Source organism: Seriola lalandi, unplaced genomic scaffold, assembly GCF_002814215.2.
Source record: "Seriola lalandi dorsalis isolate HSWRI2012SDOR001 ecotype SW California unplaced genomic scaffold, Sedor1 jcf7180002054925, whole genome shotgun sequence".
In the NCBI taxonomy this organism is placed as follows: Eukaryota; Metazoa; Chordata; class Actinopteri; order Carangiformes; family Carangidae; genus Seriola; species Seriola lalandi.
This window is the reverse complement of record NW_019525477.1, coordinates 1,243,784-1,265,002: the sequence shown is the minus strand read 5'-3', so window position 1 is coordinate 1,265,002 and position 21,219 is coordinate 1,243,784. Positions and strand designations below refer to the sequence as shown.

Genomic DNA, 21,219 nt, shown 5'->3' with positions numbered 1-21,219 from the left:
GTCGTTCTTAGATGGAAATCGTAATTTGGATGCAGCGTTACTGCCTTATTTACCAGAGGCTGATATGATTTAATATGAATGTGTGATGTATGAAAGTTTAAGCTTAAATTCTTTGAGGTACCTCACTACTGATGCAGTCATGTGAACCAAGGCTGACCTCAGTTCATCCGTCTGCTGTCAAAGCAAGTCCGCTCCGGCTTGGTTGAAGTTTGAGTTGAACATGAGTTGATTGCAGCCCTGTATTACATCTTTGATGTTTACTTTTTACTTATTTTACAACCTACTGTCTCTTGTGTTTTTTTAACTTCTGTACTGTATGTGCATGTTTTGTTTTTTACATTGTTTTCGGTTAAACTGACATAGATCAGATTGTTTTGGGTTTTTTTTCCAAAGAACATTGTCAACACTTTGAATAGGTTGTTCTTGTTTGTTAAATGCAAAAAAATATGTCAATAAATTTAATTTGAGGGAAAAATGTGTTTGGGGCGATTTATTTCTCAGATTTTACCTGCCAGATTTCACATACAGACAACCTCCATCAGTCTGATGATGGATGGACATAGTAATAAGTGTAATGCCTTGTAAAACGAGTATAGAATCAATAGATAGTAATGACTATAAGGTTCATATATCAGTGTTGTTTAAAAGTTACAAACAAACTACTAATCTGAACCCACATGTCAATCTTAGATCAGTCTCTACTAAATTATCAAGGATCTTAGAAAATATTAAATTTCAATTTCTCCACTTCACAGAAGCATCTGTCATTGTTAACTGAAATAAGTGCAGACAGGTGCGACCAGTGATGTGGGAGGCAGCGCTTTCTGAAGCACTATAAACAGTATATATAGCAGTTGTCTTGAAAATGATTCACTGTTTCAAAACTGGCAACATCTGCTGGCCATATCCTGGTAATACATTTGTTTGGATGGATAGTGTTGGGTTACGGTTGTGGTCAGGTTAGGAATTATTATAAATGACTGGTTAAGGGTTAGGTTCAGGTTAAGGTAAGGGGAAACGGCCTCAGAAGATTTATTAACACTAACTCCTGATCTGTACTGTACATGTAAATAGCCATATTAGTGTCTGTAAGGAGAGCCAGCAGCAGATGATGATATCAGTTTGACACTGGTCACTCAAATCACTTGAAACTGAGGAAATCTTAATGTTGTAAAAGAAAAATAAATATGTTGAGTACTGGTGATGACTGCTGGTGCATAGGTCGATCCCTTAATGTAGACTTATTAGTATAAACAGGAAACTATAGCTAGTTGATTTACTTCAAATAAACATCGGCAGTCAGGTATCAGTAGATGATGTCGCTGTTTGTTTCCTTAAATGTGTAGTGTAAATTTATTTTCAATAAATCAAGACTGTTCATTCATTAAGAGATATTAGTAAAGAGCTGAGGGGTGTATGGTAAAACGTTACCTCTCACCAGGTAGAGATTATGAGCTATGTGCTCATTTTATAGTCATTTTTGATATACTCTTACAGCTTGATGATGATGAATATGATATGTAGATACATAAAAATAATGCATACATAAACAATAAAAATATACATAAAAAATACTTTAATCATGAAATATTTTGCCCATGCTAAATATGAATGAATTTATGAATGTATTTTTAAACAAGAAGGGTCCTCCATCAAGGCTGATTACTAACAACATACACCAGACTACGGAAAAACAATTCAAATTCATAATAAATTATCAGAATCTGCCACATTTAATTTAATAGATTCTTCCCTGGCTCATGTCCCATCCAAGTAAGGTCCGAAATGGTTCTGTACTTTTTGCATAATCCTGCTGACAAACAAACAACCAAACACGGGTGAAAAGATGACCTCCTTTGTGGGTGGAGATATTTATTTAATAAAAACAAAAAATATTAACCCCACCCTTAAAAGTTTTAAGGGTAAATACAACTTTTTTTATTTGTCCTTTTCAAAATTATGGTTTCAATTCAATACCTGAGTCACTCTTGATTATCTTCCTGTGTTACTGTATCTGTTTCCTATTGATACCTATTTTTCCCTGTCTGTCATTTCTCCCTCCCTCTCTCCCTCCTCCAGCTCTGGCTCTGCCCTCAGTTCTCTCCTCAGCAGGAGAGGAGAACGTGAAGGTGGTCATGGTACCAGTCCCAGTGCCGGTCTTCATCCCAGTGCCCATGAACATGTACTCCCAGCACACACCTGTTCCGATGGCTATGCCCATGCCTGTACGTCCAATTACATTCTCATTCTGTAAAAGTTTAATGATTAAAAGACTGCGTATTAAATCTTTGCAGCAGAGAATGAAATGTGAAGTCTTTTCTCACATTTTCTGTCCAGGTTCCAGTACCTGTGCTGGTGCCACCACAGAAGAAGGACATGAAAGATGCAGCTGTCCAATCACAGCCATTTGCTGTTAAAGAAGAAAAACAGAAAGATTCCAGTGCAGGCGAGTGTTTGAGAGAAGTGGATCTTTGTACATATTAAAGTTCTGTTAAGTCTTAGATATTTTTGCCACAGTAACAAAGCAAGAAGCAGACCTCATCTGTGTTTTATTTTTTGTGTCTGCTACAGACCAGAGCGGTTCTCATAGTGGAGACACAAGGTCACAAGTGGTCACTCCCATAATCCATGAAGATGAAGACACTCAAAAAGCAGTACAAGCCGACCCGCCTTTCACTGTAAGTTCAGAGAGGAGCACAGACTCAACTGATCCCCAGCTTAATGCCCAGCCCACCACCAGTGCCGAGCATCAACCGCCCTCCTCTCCCATGATGGACTTGGAGACTGACTTACCATCTGGTGAGATATCATGAAATGTAAAGTGATAGTTAATGTAGGATGACATGTAGTTGCTGACTTGTGATTGTTTAGGATGCCAGCACCCAAACACATTTAAGTAAGTTTACTAAGGACAAAACATTCATGTCACTCAAAAGTGTTTTGTGTGTGTTTTTCTGCAGAATCACTGGGTCAGAAGTCACCTCCTCCACAGAGAGGAGTAAAGAGACCCAGAGAGGGTTTCTACGGCCGGAAACGGGTATGAATCTCCCGATAGGTCAGCAGTCTTTGGATAATCTCAGATTCATTTTAATCAGCATTAGATTTTAACCTTTAAAAACCTTCTGATTTGTATGGAGACAAGTTTTCTTGCAGGCTGCTCTGTGATTCTCTGGCTGACACCTGATGTTGTGACATGGTGCGTTCAAGTGCTATAGGAACTTCAGCACTTGGTTATCTTTTATCACAGAGAACCACCTTGTCCTATTATGTTATGACAGACTTAAATTCGACATGTATTTATGGGACCAGAAAAACTTTACAAGTACACCAATTATTACCCAGAAAGTGCAATTTTCTTCTCAGTCAACTTTCCATTCGCCACCCAGTAGTCATTGCATCTCTGTTTATCCAGGGTCGAAGGCGGACTGTTTCATCGGAGCGCACTGCAGTGGTGACCCCCGCCGCCTCCAAACTGAACCACCTGTATGGGGTTAAAGCCTGGAAGAGCTGGGTCCAACAGCGCAACAAACAGCCACAAGAGTGTGAGCCTCAGTTCTCTTTACTATTTTCGATTTACTTCCTCTTGTCTTTTACTCTGATCTGTTGATTGTTTTTTATTCTATAGCAGTCATGTTTTACATTCTCTCCACCTGTAGCCAATCTAGTGGATATTAAAGAAGACATCCTTCAGTGTGACTCTGCTGAGCTGAGCTTTGCTCTGTCTCGCTTCGTCAGAGAAGTGAGACGGCCCAATGGAGAGACCTACAGCCCAGACAGCATCTTCTACCTCTGTCTGGGGATACAACAGGTCCACACACACACACACACACACACACACACACACACACACACACACACACACACACACACACACAAACGCGTCACTGTCTCTAACGCGTTCTGTTTATTGACTCATTCTTTTATGTCTCCTCCTCTTTGGACAGTATCTGTTCATGCAGGGCCGCATACAGAACATCTTCACTGACGAGCTCTACAGTCAATTTGCCACTGAGATCACTGGGATGCTGCAACTCTGGAGGCCTAAATTACTACCAAGTGGTATGATCATTGACACAGTCACACCACATTCTTGATGCTATTTATGTTAGGCTTTTTTCTACAATTGCCATTCAATGTTTTAATGTGAAATAGTTTTAAGTTTTAATTGCATCTAAACCTGCATCTTTACTGGTTTGTGTTACTCTCATCGCTCTCGTTAGTGATGTCCAGCAGAAACAGGAAGCTGATATATCCACTGTTAGGTAAAGTTAGCGACTAGCTGATGAACACAGTGGGGCATTTTGCAGCTGAAGAGCCACATATTTCTCTCAACTCTTTCCCTGTTTCCTATTTCCTCCTACAGTTGGTGTTGTTTCCTCCCGTGTTGAAGAGTCCTACCTGTGGGAGTGTAAGCAGTTGGGCGCCTACTCCCCCATAGTGTTGCTCAACACACTGCTCTTCTTCTGCACCAAAACCTTCCACTTCACTACGCTGGCGCAGCACCAAAGTCTCTCCTTTATCAACTTCACTCGACGCTCCAAAGCCTGCAACCGAACTGGCAAAGTCCACTACCTCCAGCACCAGAGAAGCAGCTCTGCCACGCCCAGCCGGGAGGACACAGGTGAGCAATGAAATTGCTTCACACTACTGAACATCAAAACAGATTTACAAATTGACTCCATGCCTTAAAAACGTAATGTGTTTGGAAATACTCACTAAATGAGTTTTGCTTTTTACTGTTGTTTCAAGAGCGACTCAGAAAAAGAGAGAGCAGAGCAGAGAATGAGGGAGACATGGAGATGCTAGAAAATGTCACCAACCCTCTGCACTGTCCTGTCAGACTCTACGAGTTCTACCTCTCTAGATGGTGAGACACAGGTTACCTGCAAACTAACACTATTAACTCCGGCTAAGACGTGACAAACATCTTCTCTGTCCTCTCCAACAGCCCGGAGTCTGTGAAGAAGAGAACTGACGTGTTTTACCTCCAGCCTGAACAGAATGTGCACACACACAGGTCAGAGTCGGTCCTCTAACGTTAAAGAGACTCAGTGATGTCTGATTTTTCCTTCTTGAATGTGTCACTTATTACCAGGACTTTGCTTTGGAAGCTCTAAAAGACAAAAAGAAGTTAGAGGTAGCCTGTCTTTACCTGCTGATGATCGACTTTGCTCTATATAAGAAGGGTTACAGCTGATGATTTGAACATTTGGGAAATAAAGTTATTCACTTAGTTGTGGAGACTTACATGATTGATACTGCTCTCATGTTTTTACACTAAATATGATGCTACAGCAAGCAGCCAGTTAGTTTAGCTTAGCACAAACACTGGAAACAGGGGGAAACAGCTAGCTTGGCTCTGTGCTAAGAAAACATACTGCAAAGAAAACATCCATCATAACCCTCCGTAAAACCTCACAAACAATATATAATGTGTCGACCTGTGAGCTTTGGAGGTGCTGCTAGGAGGATTTTGTTACCTTACCATTGTGAACCCAACTGTTTCCCTTTATTTCTAGTCTAAACTAAGCTTACCAGCTACTGGCTGTAGTTTCATATTTCTTGGACAGATATGAGAGTGATATTGGTCTTTTCATGTAACTCTCGGCAAAAAAGTGAATAAGCTTAATTCTCAAAAGGTCAAACAATTTCTTTAAATAGCATAAATGAACTACAGTGGGAATCTGAGCAATGTAACTGGTGTTAGCTCAAATATCTAGAAACAAGACCGGGTGTAAACCTGGAGCTGCAGGAAAGCAGAGTGGCCCTTCCAGTTCACTGAGCCTCACCTCCAAGGTCAAATAAACTGCATTTATTAGATGAACCATTATCACTAAAGGAGGCAGAGGAATAACTAAATATAAGACACACTGGGCAAGAGATAGAGGAGGAAGAGTGAGAAGCCATTGCTAACTAGCACATCTGAATAGCATGTAAACAACAGACATGTTTCTCCCCCAAGGAAAAAGTAGTTGTATCAACTACTGTAACTTGTCTGTGTCAGGATGATCCGTCCACTTTCATGTTAAACACATGAGGCTTTGAGTGTGAACATATGAGAGTTGACATGTTTCAATATGTCATGTTGCAAATTCTATTTTTATCTTTATCGATTGGTTGAAGAGTAGCTGAGATTTCAGACCCAAGATTTTCTTTGGTTGACATAAAGAAGTTATAAATAGATTTATATAGATATAGTTTCTTGTGTTTATCCTAATTTGAAATTATCTTCACTGTAAATATTCTGGGTGTTAGAGTGCATATCATCAAAGAACCGTAGCAACAGAAATGTAAACAATATGTAAGTCCAGACATTGTACTATATTTTTTTCATAGTTTATTTATGAAAGGTGATTTTGTTTTTGACTTTGTTGATTGGCAAATTTAAAGTTTCATTTATGTAGTTAAACTTGAAATTTGCAACAAAAAAAAAAAACCAAAGAAACAAATCACTTTTCAAGTTTTTGGGATTGTGGGAGAAAAACCCATATATATAAACTTAGAAGAAATGAAAGGAAAAGAGGAGGGAAATGGAGGGGTGGAAGGGTAAAGGTTAGGGTAAGGAAGGGAAAACGGGGAGGTTAAAGAGGGGGAAGGAGGGTAAGGGTTAGGGTAAGGAAGGGAAATGGGGGAGGGTAAGGAAGGGAGAGGGGCTGGCAGGACATGGAGGATCAGGCTGGTCCAGATCACTGGTGTTTGGACCAGATGGGTGGGAGGCGGGTGTACGATGACGTAGCAGAGGCTGGCTGAAGTTTGCAGATGGGGGCTTTAGCTGATCTGCTGATGGCTGGGAGGCAGGTTGGCCTCAGGTCAGACTCAGTGCTGTTGATCCTGGTTGAATCCTGTGTGCGGGGCCTTGGAAACACTGCCACTCTCCTGCAGTATTTTTCAGGGATCCCGATGAACCTCAGCTCCATCAGCGTCTCCTCTGCAATCTCATGGAGGCGCATACGTCGTTGCTGTTCCTCCATGATCAGCTGATCGGCTGCGCTGATGCTCTGTCTTCGCCTGGACATTGCTGATTGCTCACGTTCCCACAGCTGTTGGTGGACAGTCTTGCGCAGCACTCTCTGACGTAGCTTGTCTTCCTCTTCCTTCTGTCTGAGTATTGTCCTCAGCAGAGCTTCCTCTCGTTCTTTCATCACAGCCAGCTCTTTCTCTCTCTGGGCCCTCAGTCTGGATCTCAGCAGCTCTTCCTCCCGCTCCTCTCTCCTCTGCTCCTCGGCCCGTACAGTCTCAGCATTGAGTTTCATCTGCTGACGCTGCTGGTTCTTTCTCCTCTGGTCGAGGTCTTCCAGGTCGACTCTCTCCTGGTTCTCTCGGAGCTGATGTCTCTCCATTTGACGCTGTCTGTCTTGAGCCGTCTCTCCCTCTTGAGGCACGGCCAGGGAGATTTCAGGTTTCTCCGGTGGACTTGGTTTAAGGCTCCCAAACAGGGTGTCATCCACCTGTGAGATGGGAGCCAGTGTACGGTAGCGGTACCGTGTGCTCCTTGAGCTCCTTGAGTTGGATGCTTTTCTCATCGTCCTCAGGTATTGGATTCCAGGGAAACACAGAATGAAGTACTTTGAAAAAAACCTTTTGTCGTTCTTCACTTCACCAACTGACACAAGAGAAATGTTTCCTTCTAAATGTAGCTGCTAGAACCAAAATCAAAGGAAGGTGATGACATCACTGTTCATCTGTGTTCAAAGCCACATTCTGAGACTCGCTGATGACATCACTGTTCATCTGTGTTCAAAGCTACATTCTGAGACTCGCTGATGACATCACTGTTCATCTGTGTTCAAAGCTACATTCTGAGACTCACTGATGACATCACTGCTCATGTGACATGTTAATGTGAGGGTTAGATTATGTTTGGGTTTGGATCTCGACAACTGCTCATCCAAACAGCTTCACACTTCACACTTCACTTCCTCAGGTCCTCAGCAATAAACCTGCCAAGTTTGAAGTGAAGTGGACGAGCAGTTGTCCAGAAAACTAGAGGAGAGACAGAGAGAAAGTCTTCCAAGTCTTCCTACTCTCAACGCTCAGAGAGAGGCAGAAAGCGGTGGGGGATAGTGGAAAAAAGTTTTTTTAATAATAATAATAAAATAATACATTTCCATAGCAGCAATTAAACAAGCTCAGAGTGCTTCACAATAAAATAATATTCATGCACAGAGTGCTTCACATGAAAATATAAATAAAATTGGCACTCTAACATTACTTACAACAAAGACACTGGAAATAGTGACAACCTAAAAAATGTAATGCAATACAATTTAATTTTTTTATCCAAATCCCAAGAAGATTGGATGCTTTTACTTTGAAAAACAGAAATGTTTGACTAATTAAACTACAATGAAAGGTCCATTTTAAAAAACCAACAAAAGTCCCTTCAATTATTTTAATTTTTGACGGCCACTGTGCCCTCTGTTATCGGTGATATAGCTCCTCACCTCAAGTCTCACAATCTGGTGTCTTACTTGTTCAGGTGTGTTCTTACCACCTGGAGCCATGTTGCATTAGATACAATTGAGGCCACAGCTGCGGAAGCTGTGGTGTCCACACGTTATTTATATAACCTTGTTGTGTAGTCTTGACTGGAAATCACAGGTGTCATCAAATTTGTTACATTGATCACAGGTAAACTCACTTTCATTGCATTGAAGCTCTACAGTCTTTCTAACCTGTTTGATTTTAATTATATATACGATCAAATGCCTTACACTTCAACTTCAAAATAATACACTTATTGTAAGATGATATAATTTTGAATCATTTATCATTTTAGTAATATAGCACAGGGGTGTACTGTTATGTTGTCTGCTGTATGTCAAGCTAATAATCATTTAGCACTGTTAGCATACCTACGGTCTACTTTTTAGTCTTCAAAAATGGGATCAATTTAAAAATGCAATAAGTGTTTATAAAATAAGATATACAATCTAAGATGCCATAAATTCACCCTATTTGCCCAAACAAAGTAGTATTGGTGAGGCTACACAAGAATCCAAATTTTAGAAAAAGGCACCAAACTCCTCACAGAGAAAGAGGGAATTACCGCTGATACTGTGGTTTAGTCTCCTCACCACCTCAACCTTCCCAGAGAAGGAAACATGACATAATGGTGAATTATGGAAATTCATACAGTTTCTTCAGTGTCATTTGTAGCTGCATACATGCAGAATGTCTTAATGTTGCCACTGAAAAGTGGATGAAATGTAGATTTTTCTGACTTTTTCTGTTTCCATTCTGTTTACCTCAACAGTTCACACTGGTACACTGCTCAGCCACTAGAGGGAACCACTCTACAGAGCATGCTCACACGCATCCTGGCCGTCAGAGAGGTTCATCAGGAACAGGATGCAGCCCAGCGTCAGTCCTCAGCCAGCACTAATAATAACAGCTTACAGTGATATAAAGCCTGTCTGCCTACCCATGATCCTCTCTGTACCAGAAACGCTCACAGTGAATTCCAACTGTACATACACCCATCAGTCATCGCAGACTGAGGCTGACAGGTCTGTGAAGCGGGGAGTTCGGGTTCGGACTCGGACCACCAGGCTTTCAAAGACAGAACAAACAGAGATATGATGAAATGACACTCTTACACAAAGAGAGACATTTTTGCAGAACTGGGATTGTGGGATAATTGTATTTAGTTACCTCAGTGGCTATCTGCTCCTCACATAAATGCACAATGTGTTTACAACCATCTGATACTGTTGAATATGGAAAAGGGAGTGTTAATGAGTTCATTGTTAATGCAGCATTTATCACATGTATTGGGTTGATTGACCACCAGTAATGGTGAATGCAGATGTACGGTTTATCACAATATTAGACCAGTGGGAACAACAAACAGTCTGAGCTGCTGTGAGCAGGGCTGCTTTATAGCTGTTGCTCCTCTTTGCATCTGCAGTTGCTCACATGGAGAGTTTTGACTGGTATAAAGTTTTTAAGGCTGATACAGGTATTTAAGGATTTGGAGAAAAAAACACCAAAACCTAAAAGAATGAAATCTGAGCAGCTTTTGTTATTCAGTCATGAGGTGTATTCATGCTTAGCTGCACAAAACTAGTGTAGGTGAACCAGTCCTCACAGCCACTGTAGTATTGATGAATTAAAGATTAAATATGTAGTTTGAAAAATCTGCATCAAATTCTTCACATTCAAGATGGATGACATCTGACATTTGATTAAAAGCCAATATATAATCTAATATGTTGTTAAACAGATATTTATCAGTATATTGTTAAATCAGTATATATCAGTGCCTCACGTTTTGTTGTTTCATTCTTAAATAGTTATCTGTTATTATGTTGCTCCCCTTTTTATATTCTTCATCCTATGTGGCCTTATTTCCTTCCCAACAACAACCCTTCTCCCTCTGTCTTTTATTCTCCATCTTCATGGGCGTTTACCGGCGTTTTTTCTCTCCATGGTTTCCTCTAATCCCCTTATTCCCTCTGGCAGTAATGTATTTAAACCGTTGAGTATGGACGCCCTCCTTCATTCCCTTTTATGTCTCATTCTTCAGTGCCATTATTTCCTCCTGTGGGACATTATTCCCTGTTTTTGTTTTGCTTTTTTCTTCCATTTGACTTTGTTCCCTAAACTGAGGAAATCCGGTCTGGAGATTTGAAAGAGTCAAACTCAAAGTACTTTTCCTAACCCTAATCCAAGGTTTTCTATATTATAACTGCATGTTTTATGGTGTAGTATGTTTTTCATTGGGAATATATACAATATAAAACAAGTGTTATGACGATGTGCCTAACATATTTACCAATTTCATTTGTACACAGGGAGTCCTGGTGACTCACTCCATAGACAGAACATTGTATAATAAATCCAAAAACATTGTGAGATATTTTACTAACAACAAACAATGTCTGGACATACTGAACTTTCATGCCTTCATACTGTAATGTCCATGACACACTGGTGACTGCCCTCTCTTACAGTTTAGAGGTTGTATCTTGGATTTTTTGAAAACAGAAATCTTCATGTCAGAATTCTGCTGGTTGACCAGAAAGCTAAATATCTAAGACGTATGTTACTGTTGAGATTTCTCTCTTTTTGTGATAATAAATTCTCATTTGTCATTTTGGATATTTTCTCATGGAGGCCAATGTGCCTTTACTTTTGCCTCATGTTAACATTTGATATAAAATCCATGTTACAGTGTAAATGAGTTACAGTGAGTCATACAGTGCAATCACAAAGTATTCAGACCCCTTCAGTTTTTCCACATGTTGTTGTGCTGCGGACACTTTGCTGTGACACTTGAAATTTAGCTCAGGTTCCTCCCATTTCTTTTGATCATCTTTGATGTTTCTACACCTTGATTGGAGTCCACCTGTGGTAAATACAGCTGATTGGACACACACCTGTCTATATAAGGTCTCACAGCTGATATGAATATCAGAGCAGAAACCAAATCATGAGGAGGAAGGAGCTGCCTGCAGAGATAAAAAATGTGTCTAGGCACAGATCTGTGGAAGACCACAAAAAAAGCATTTGTGACTTCCATAATTCTGAAATGGAAGAAGTTTATAACAACCAGGACACTTCCTAGAGCTGGCCACCAGGCCGAACTCCTGTCGGGGGAGAAGGGCTTCGATACTAGAGGTGACCAGGAACCCGATGGTCCCTCTGGCTGAGCTCCAGAGATCCTGTGTCCTGACACAAGCCTGTCAGAGCTCTGCAGGCAGCTCCTTCCTCCTCTTGTTTCCTGCTCTGATATTCACTGTCAGCTGTGAGACCTTACTTAGACAGGTGTGTGCCTTTACTAATCATGTCCAATCAGCTGAATTAACACAGGAGGACTCCAATCAAGGTGTAGAAACGTCTCGAAGACAATTAAGAGAAATGAGGGAAACCTAAATTTCAAGTGTCATAGCAAAGTCTGAATACTAATGTTAATGTGATAGTTGTTTTTCCTTTTTCATTTTTTTTCATTTTTAATACATTTCTAAAATTCTGTTTTCGCTTTGTCATTATGAGGTTTTGAGTGTAAATTGATGGGGGGGTTAATTTAAATTATTTTATCAGGCTGCAACATAGAATATGAAAACACAGAAGGGGTCTGGATACTTTCTGAATGCACTGCAAATCACACCACGCTGACATCTCTCCAGTGCTCTATCAATGACATTTAAGCATTCACAGTCTCAACTGAGAGACATTAGCTGTTAGCATTATCCTGACAAAGAGCTGTGGAAATGTTGGTGAATCTCTTTAAACAGCAAACTGTAACACACCGTCACATTATCACTGATGTCTTAAACTCAAGACCAGGATGTTTTATTGTCATGCACAAAATGTTATATTGCCATTAAGTATTATAAGTTCTTGTCCTTGGTTTCAAGTCAGAGGATTTATATTGAAAACATGATGGAAATGAAATGTGATGATGAGAGTGTAACTGAAGTTTTGAAACATAGATTTATAAAATGTGTAAAGTTTTTTTGTGTGTATTTAAATGTGTTTTACATCAGTTTATCTGTGAACATCAGCATTAATTAAGCTTTGCTTCCCCATTTCTCTCCTTGTTAAAGTACTATTCTCGTCTTTCGTCCCCTGCTCTGTTGATTTTGGATATATAATATTATAATATATAAAATATTATAATATATAATATACAGCCAGGGGCTTCAAAAGTGGTTTCAGAGGAACAAAACTAAAGGAGTCCACAAATCAGCAAAAGATTAAAGCAAATATTCCATGATGATTTCTGTCTAACCGATCACTGCCTGCTGAACATGAAGCATTCATGTTTTCGTCTAGTAATGGTGAATCTTGGTTTCAAACATCTTTCAATCTGTTACACATTGAAGTTGCTGCAGTTACTCAAATATGAGTAAAAAGTAAAATAAAAATATAGGTTTAAAAGCAGTTTGGAAATACACGTGAACATTTTTCAAGTCGCCTGTGGCAACAGTAATGACATGTTAATCATTCTTATGACTGCCGTTAAAAAAAACAAATATAATTCTTCACCTGAAAGAACAAGAAGGTTTTTAGTAACTATCCTAACATAACTGATTTAATCCAAACAAATAATGTACAAAATGCCTCCAACATGTCACTCTCATCTTGATTCAAACTGAAGCATTGGTGCATTTTAAAATGAAACTGAGACAAAAACTAATGATCCTGTGATCCAGCGCTCCATGGAAACAGCTCTGCCTAGTGGAGAGTTGTGTTAACGACATGAAAGTTCCTGAAATCTGGAGCTGGGACACACAGGAGAACACACACTTTACTTCACCTCACAATGGGACCCGACACTAAACACACACTGAACATGCTGTGCTCTCATGAGCTCCAGTCCGCCCTCATTCACAGACTTGCACACAGTCTGTGGACAAAGGTCACACCTCTGCTCCACCAGCGGTCACAGGTTATCATCCATGAATCAGTTCTTTTCTCTTGAAATTTGCCTTAATTTTCAACTTGAAAAATTACTGTCATTACCAAACAATGCTTAATCAACCCTTCCTTTCACTCTGCCGTCCAGGCTGTGCATGCATACTGCAGAGAGACGGAACCAAACAACATAACGGTAAAACAGAAATAAGTCTGGTTTTTGGTTTGATTTTCTTGTTAAATTGATTTATTGTATTTCAAGATGTTAGTGAGAAAACACAGATGGTTCTTTTCTTAAAGCCTATAAAAAAAGAAAAAAAAGAAAATTCTGAAGGGTTATTTTGTTTTTTAGTTTTAAAAATTGATTGAAACAGTTAAATGACTGGATGATTCGCGGTCCTGAACTGTTTGATTAAAACTATAATTTAATGGTATAAATTGTGCTGAGAGGCAGAAATCTACATTAATCTGATTCTCTTCAATGAACTTGTACTTTGTCGTCACCCAGGACTTTTCTCTTTGACCCAGACAAAACTAAAACAATACATAGATAAATAAAAAATATTAAAATGTGAACCATTAAAGAAAAGGCACAAACTGAACACATTACCTGATCTACATATCAGTGCCAATGTATATTTAATGTTTTTATTAAAATATTAAATGATGATCATCTGCTTTTGTATGCGACTGATTTTCTATTTTTAATCAATATATTTAAATGTTTGGCTCTTTTATCATATTTTATTTATCTTTTGAAATGCAGATTAAGAATCACAAAGCATTACATTTCGACAGAGTTTCTATTTTCTCAGACTTATTTCTCTGTAAGTTACCATCCATAAATGTAGTTCACCTTCAGGTTTAATGTGTCAGATTCTCTCCATTCAGCAGCTTACAGGACACAAAAAACAAACTGAGAATTCAGAGGTAACCACAGTGAAGAGATAGGGACTCACTCCTGTCTTCGTGTTATCAAAGGAAACAGGAACAAAAAGCGTTGTAGCATTATTAGCTCCATTTGTTATCTGTCATTCAAATACTCATGATCATTTTCCTGCTGCTGCAGTGAACAGGCGACACAATGACACACTTTCTTTTCTATATGCTGTGAATATATCACTATATGTGAGATGTGTGTACTTAAATACAACTCTTCTTGTATCTTTATTGTTATGATAAAAGCCAAAATAAATGTATAATTGTTTTACATAATTTCAAGAGACACATGCAACAACTACACAGATTAGAGCTACAAAATAAAAGACTCATTGTGATTCAGTACTCTACTTCCAAAGAGTTGGATACAGCTCCCTTAAAACATACTATATACAGTATGTTGTGCTCCTGAATGCATCGCAAGGTCAAACGCACGTATTTTATATCAAAGAAACTGTGTTGTTAGTTGTGTTCGATCACAGTGAGCTTGTGTGGTTTCATAAAGGTTAAAACACAGTGAGAGTTGGTGGATCAGGATGTTGGACGTTATCAGATCTGTCGCTTGATCTGCCGGATGACTTCCTTTGATCAGAGGGACTAAAACCTCATACAACAGGCTTCCATCACTGATTTTGCATGAATAGATATGATCATCATATGCATATCTATACACAGTATGTGATAGGAATATGGTTGGCACATATGTTTAACGTTAATATTAAAGTAACCATTTTTTTCTTGTCTCACAGGAGTCTGCTGCCCGAACGTTCACCTGAAACAATTATTTACTGAGACTGACTGTAATTGGACACTTGATGCATGATGTATGCTGCCAATGCTGCTATTAGGCAGAGAAAAGGCCTGTTTCACAGCAGACATTTTGGCTTGTCATATGCTGACAGTGGCTCTGCTGTACTCAGGTGTCCCAGTGTGACATGATAGTGAAATTTTTTCAGGGTGTACTGGTGACTTTTCTCTTTCAAAACATCCACTGTGAAAATGGACTTACACTTTTATAGCACTTTTCTAGTCTTACTGACCACTCAAAGCGCTTTACAGTACTTGCCACATTCACCCATTCACTCACATTCGTATATCACACTCATAGGCGCAGTCGTACACTGATGGAACAGTCATCAGGGGCAATTTCTTTCTCCTTCCAATTAGTGGACGACCCACTCTACCTCCTGAGCCACAGCCACACCTGTTGTTGTTTTCACTCTCTGGCTGATTAGATCGGTGCACAGGTTGAAGCTAAACACCTGCTCCCCTCACACAGACAGTTTTACAGCTTCTAAACACATTTTCTGAAATAAGTGTTGCAACAATTTTACATTGAGCAGTACTCATTTGTCCTGCAAAAGACGTTCACTCAAAACATTCTACTCACAAGTCAAAGGTTAATATTTTTCAGGCGAAGACGGTCAAATACCAGAACTGTGACTGACGTCCACTGACATGTTTCTGCATTTTATTTCTAATTCAGACTTACCATCAGTATCTTCTACAGCCTGCTGACTGGTATCAATCAAAAATGAAAAACACCTTGTAGCTCTACACCTTACAGTAAGTTTGTAAACACACACAAAAAAATTAAAGCTCATAGAACATTATAATTATGTGATGAATAATTCACCCATCTGTACCAGGAATGATAAATCCAATTATATTTTTAAATAAGACAAAAGTAGCAGTATTCCAGTTTAGCACCAATTCAAAAACTTTATTAAAATCAATCTACACCTTTGATGTCAGTAACATTACAGATCAAGCACAGTGACATTGACGTAACAGTGACCAGTTCCTGACACTATTTATAGCTTTCAGTGCATTTTAAAGTTTTTTTTTCAGTAAATGAAATGATTGAATTTTGCTTAAAAAGTGACCTTTCATATCAAACACAGTAAGTGCCAAATTCAGCAAAAAAGTGCCTTGAACTGGTCAATGTTTCATTCTGTGTCTGCTATGAATGAACAGAGCTGTAACAGTAGGAGTCAAACTGATCCAGGGCAAACTGGACAAGCAAATGTGGTGTGGACTTAAAATGCAACAAGAAATGGAATTTCCTAACATGTATACTGGAGAGATTACGCTAGCCGCTAACTTACAATTTTAACATGATGTCGTTATCTAGTTTTTGTTTTTTCATGAATATATGACTGATGCTGAATGTTGCCAGTCATGGGGGAGTGACATTTAGGTGATACCCTCAAAAGAGACAGGAAAGAGGAGAGGTTAAAAACATTTATATCCAAAACAGTAAGGAAGACGTACTGAAAGGGAACTGAAAACAGGAAAAACAAAAAAAGTGTGAAAACAGAACAGACAACATCTAAGAACCATGGCTGGAAAAATCCTTTGCACTCCTATTAAGGCTGGACAATATTTCAATGTCATCATTTAGCAACTTTCTCTGGAATTATTGTGTCATTTTCTTTTTAGCATTGCTATAGAAATGACTGATTTTAAAACAATTATCAATAATGCATCAATTGAACCATATTGCCCAGCCTCAAACTCTTGCATAGTAAGAAAAGGGTCATGGTAGGTGTCTAGGCCATGTCCTCTTCGCCCTCCTCCTCAAACTCGCCCTCTTCCTCAGCAGTGGCATCTTGATACTGCTGGTACTCGGACACCAGGTCGTTCATGTTGCTCTCAGCCTCCGTGAACTCCATCTCGTCCATGCCCTCACCCGTGTACCTGAAACAATGAAAGTAAAGTAAATACTATATTTTTTTACAAGTATTATACATTCATGTATGAATTCTGGGTAAGAACAGACAACCACAAGTACACAAACTGCTCCCCACAGTCCTGACATCAGTCATCTTTCACTTACCAGTGGAGGAAGGCCTTGCGGCGGAACATGGCGGTGAACTGCTCAGAGATGCGTTTGAAGAGCTCCTGAATGGCTGTGCTGTTGCCAATGAAAGTTGCAGCCATCTTGAGGCCACGAGGAGGGATGTCACAGACAGCTGTCTTGACATTATTGGGGATCCACTCCACAAAGTAGCTGCTGTTCTTGTTCTGCACGTTCAGCATCTGCTCGTCCACCTCCTTCATGGACATGCGACCTCGGAAGATGGCAGCAACTGTGAGGTAGCGCCCATGGCGTGGATCGCAAGCAGCCATCATGTTCTTGGCATCGAACATCTGCTGGGTGAGTTCAGGAACTGTCAACGCCCTAGAAAAAGAGAGATAATTCAATTAGGAATTATTTCAGATGCATTAAAATACAACTCGCTGGTCTGATACAGACTCTGAACAGCGGGCTCCTGCCTCTCTACCTGTACTGCTGGCTGCCCCGGCTGGTCAGGGGAGCAAAGCCTGGCATGAAGAAGTGCAGCCTTGGGAAGGGCACCATGTTGACAGCCAGCTTCCTCAGATCAGCATTGAGCTGGCCAGGGAAGCGCAGGCAGGTGGTCACCCCACTCATGGTGGCAGAAACAAGGTGGTTGAGGTCCCCATAGGTGGGTGTGGTGAGTTTCAGCGTGCGGAAGCAGATGTCATACAGGGCCTCATTATCAATGCAGTAGGTCTCATCAGTGTTCTCGACCAGCTGGTGGACAGATAGGGTGGCATTGTATGGCTCCACCACTGTGTCTGACACCTGGGGAAGGAAGGGAAAGAGGAAACAAAGAGAGGAAGGGGGAAGAGCATTAAAGCACAGAGGAAACAGGTGGAGGGACAAACATTTAATTTCATTTTAATGGATTATATGTACCTTGGGTGAGGGCACCACACTAAAAGTGTTCATGATACGGTCTGGATACTCCTCTCGGATTTTGCTAATGAGCAGTGTGCCCATGCCAGAGCCGGTGCCTCCCCCGAGGGAGTGTGTGAGCTGGAAGCCCTGAAGGCAGTCGCAGCTCTCTGCCTCCTTCCTCACCACATCCAGGACTGAGTCCACCAGCTCGGCTCCTTCAGTGTAGTGGCCTTTAGCCCAGTTATTACCTGCTCCGCTCTGGCCTGTGTTATAAAAATAAATAATAAATATTAGTGCAAATATAGACCTGTATCACAGATGTGGTGTCAAAACCATCCTGATCCTTTTCAATTTAAAATATGATTTAATCATATTTGCAAATTACAACAAAATTAACTGGTAATGAGCGGTGCATAAATTCAACATCACTGACTTTAATCTTGCAAAAGTGTGGAAAACTACTCATTTCGAGTTTCAAAGTAAGTATTTAATCGCAGTATGGCAATCAGCCCCAGTTAAAATTCAGATGAATTTTTACATTTTAATTCTTACCAAAGACAAAGTTGTCAGGTCTAAAGACCTGGCCAAATGGACCAGACCTCACAGAGTCCATCGTTCCTGGCTCCAAGTCCACCAGCACTGCACGAGGGACATACTTCCCACCTGGCAATGGAGCACAGGCACAAAAAGAAGTGCTTATAGGAGACAATTTACACACAATTTTTTTAATGTTCACTGAACAAAGTAAAAAAAACTGTTTTAGACCAACACAAGACCACAGCTTCAGTTTCTATTTCTAACTACAGTGGTCATTTTACAAGATGAGTGATATGATAACTTAAAGTCTGAATCAAGTAAGGGTTAAGCTGTTTGACATTAAATTTATAGTTTTACATCAATTATAAACTCTGTTGTGAAGTTTGCACTGCACGTCAAGACAGCACAGTATGCTAACAGAAGACACAAGTACAGTGATAAACTAATAACCCATTGCAAAAGTGGCTTAGGTACTGTTTTTTAATTTTCTTATGGACCAGAAACCCGTTCATAAACATGTTCTACTATAATCCCTCATATTTAACGTTCAGTTGCTTTTTATTTACTGATATTACAACTTAAAATTTAAGTTTTAAAATCAGTCGCTTATATTGGGTCTTGAAATCTCATGATATCTTAAAGCTAAGGTTGTCATATCTCTCTGGGATATTATCATTAGCTGGTGCTTTGTTGATTTCTTGTACCATAGAGACGGGGCGACGGTAACTAGGAAGGTGAGTCAGGAAAGTGCCATGGGATTCAAGACTGATTTCTAGAACAAGGACCCCCTGCTGGACTCATGCGGTACTAACAACCTGGAGGTATTGAATTACCTTGACTCCCTTAGAAATTAGATAATCTAACTCTGTAGGTCGGAACACTTAGCAAAGTGAAGTTCACCTGTTGCCTCGTTGTAATACACGTTGATTCGCTCCAGTTGCAGGTCGCTGTCCCCATGGTACGTCCCGGACGGGTCGATGCCATGTTCGTCACTTATCACCTCCCAGAACTAGAGCCGGAAAAAGAGAATAAAAGGCAATGGTTAAATTAGCTGCTGAGCTAGCATGACTTATCCTAGTCAACCCTAACGGTCGTGTGGACATCCAGGCTACCATTAGCTCTATCGCTAAGTAAGCTAATTTAGCAGCCCGCCTAAACCAAATTTAACATTCACGCTCCTTTGCAGTGAGTCACTTTCAAACTAAAGAACGAAGTCTCTCGAACCTTAGCTCCGATTTGGTTTCCACACTGGCCCGCCTGCAGGTGTACGATTTCCCTCATTTTGGTCGAAGTTAAAAACTTCTAGACAACAAATGAAACAGACAGAGTAGTAACCGCTCTTGCACTCCAGCAACGGACTAACCTGGGACGGCAGGAGCTTTGCCAACTACAGACGGCCGATAAACGCAATTGGATCAACTAAATGTCAGTCAAAACACAATCGGTATCCGATTGGTCGAGAAAACTTGGTTTCGAGTTCTGATTGGATAGTACTCTGGGAGCTCCGTTGTCTAGGTAACAAAAAATAGAATTCAACACACAACAATGTTTCTGCAGAGACACCCTTAACCCTCTTTTCTCTTTTGTGTGTGTGCAACATTTAAGTTACAGTGGAAATCCAAACAGGAAATGTTACAGTGATTTTAATTTTAGCCTTGATCCCTGTTCTATAAGCCACTCTGCTGCTCTGCACAAGAAAGGTAACAATGGAAACGATAATAAAAATTCTAAATCTTAACCCAACATTGAAGTGATAGGTTGTTATGCTGGCACCGGAATCCCGAACATAATACAAAACACTTGTTCCTTACACCTCTTATAACTTAGCCAGAGGCACAAGCTTATAACTTCACTTTTCCCACCGTGTTGTTATAACAGTAAATCTCGATTATATATACACAAATTAGTGGGATTTCATGTTTATTTAGTCACAAGTAAGTAATCCAATTAATCCTCTAGTCTCTACGAAGGAAATGGGATAAATAATTGTTGTAGCTTCCTTGGCCACAAGAGGGCGGTGGAGAGCGTTATAAAAATACTCACCTGATGCACTAGTGTGTTTCTTTATTCAGTCAAGAGATTTTACCAGTAATTTTAGTTCATTCTTCAGTGGGTTCATGTGTTCTATCATTACAATTACATTACAGTCTATGAATGAGATGGTTACCAAATCAAATTATTTAACACAATTTAACAACAGTGTTTCTCCTTGTTCCAGGTTTTAACTGACATTAGCCTACATTCATTGGACACAATATTAAACTTTTTGATTGAAGTCAGCACTGAAAAGATACCCAGAGATCCTAAACTAATTCATACTGGAAGAAAATTCGTAGTTTTTATTCCAACTGAATCTTTTATGCAAGGATTCATTAGATGGATAGATGTCATTCAAGATTTTAAAACTCACTTTTTTTGGCTTCTCAGGGAGTTTGATGAGACAAATATAATTTTTTTTATTGTCTCTTCGTCTTTATATTATTGCAAAGCATTTTCTTCTTAGCTGATTATGATAGGTTTCCAAATTCATTCATTAATTAATTTGTCACAGACCATTTGACTCATAACCAACAATAATTTTTGGTTAGTGAGTGTGTAGGCTTCTTACCTGTTGTATCGCGTGGGTGTACTCTCTGGTATGTCGGAGAGTAAGGGACAATTTGCTGGTGAGAGTT

At 39.8% G+C, this 21,219-nt stretch overlaps 3 protein-coding genes across 6 annotated transcripts in view; 1 reads left to right on the top strand and 2 right to left on the bottom strand.

Annotated features, from left to right (window-relative positions):
* Positions 1–12,460, top strand: part of LOC111673721 (zinc finger MYM-type protein 4) — a 29,703-nt gene extending 17,243 nt beyond the window's left edge. For all 4 annotated transcript variants that reach the window (XM_087169999.1, XM_087169997.1, XM_087169998.1 and 1 more), the window contains exons 19-29: positions 2,080–2,225; positions 2,338–2,446; positions 2,572–2,799; positions 2,961–3,037; positions 3,413–3,542; positions 3,657–3,808; positions 3,945–4,059; positions 4,364–4,621; positions 4,750–4,867; positions 4,949–5,017; positions 9,257–12,460. In XM_087169999.1, the coding sequence (XP_087026125.1) occupies positions 2,080–2,225; positions 2,338–2,446; positions 2,572–2,799; positions 2,961–3,037; positions 3,413–3,542; positions 3,657–3,808; positions 3,945–4,059; positions 4,364–4,621; positions 4,750–4,867; positions 4,949–5,017; positions 9,257–9,404 (1,550 nt within the window). In that variant the 3' untranslated portion in view covers positions 9,405–12,460. The remainder of the gene's footprint in view (positions 1–2,079; positions 2,226–2,337; positions 2,447–2,571; positions 2,800–2,960; positions 3,038–3,412; positions 3,543–3,656; positions 3,809–3,944; positions 4,060–4,363; positions 4,622–4,749; positions 4,868–4,948; positions 5,018–9,256) is intronic.
* Positions 6,687–7,523, bottom strand: LOC147817647 (uncharacterized). The gene has a single exon (XM_087170005.1). The coding sequence runs from the start codon at positions 7,521–7,523 to the stop codon at positions 6,687–6,689; it is 837 nt and encodes a 278-aa protein (XP_087026131.1).
* Positions 12,461–15,997: 3,537 nt separating the features above from the next.
* On the bottom strand, positions 15,998–19,912 carry LOC111673722 (tubulin beta-4B chain). Its single transcript, XM_023431569.1, has 7 exons — positions 19,769–19,912; positions 19,445–19,553; positions 18,560–18,670; positions 18,026–18,270; positions 17,589–17,911; positions 17,141–17,485; positions 15,998–17,001 (listed from the first exon to the last, which is right to left on the bottom strand). The coding sequence occupies exons 1-7, from the start codon at positions 19,823–19,825 to the stop codon at positions 16,854–16,856; spliced, it is 1,338 nt and encodes a 445-aa protein (XP_023287337.1). The 5' UTR covers positions 19,826–19,912; the 3' UTR covers positions 15,998–16,853.
* Positions 19,913–21,219: the final 1,307 nt, after the last annotated feature.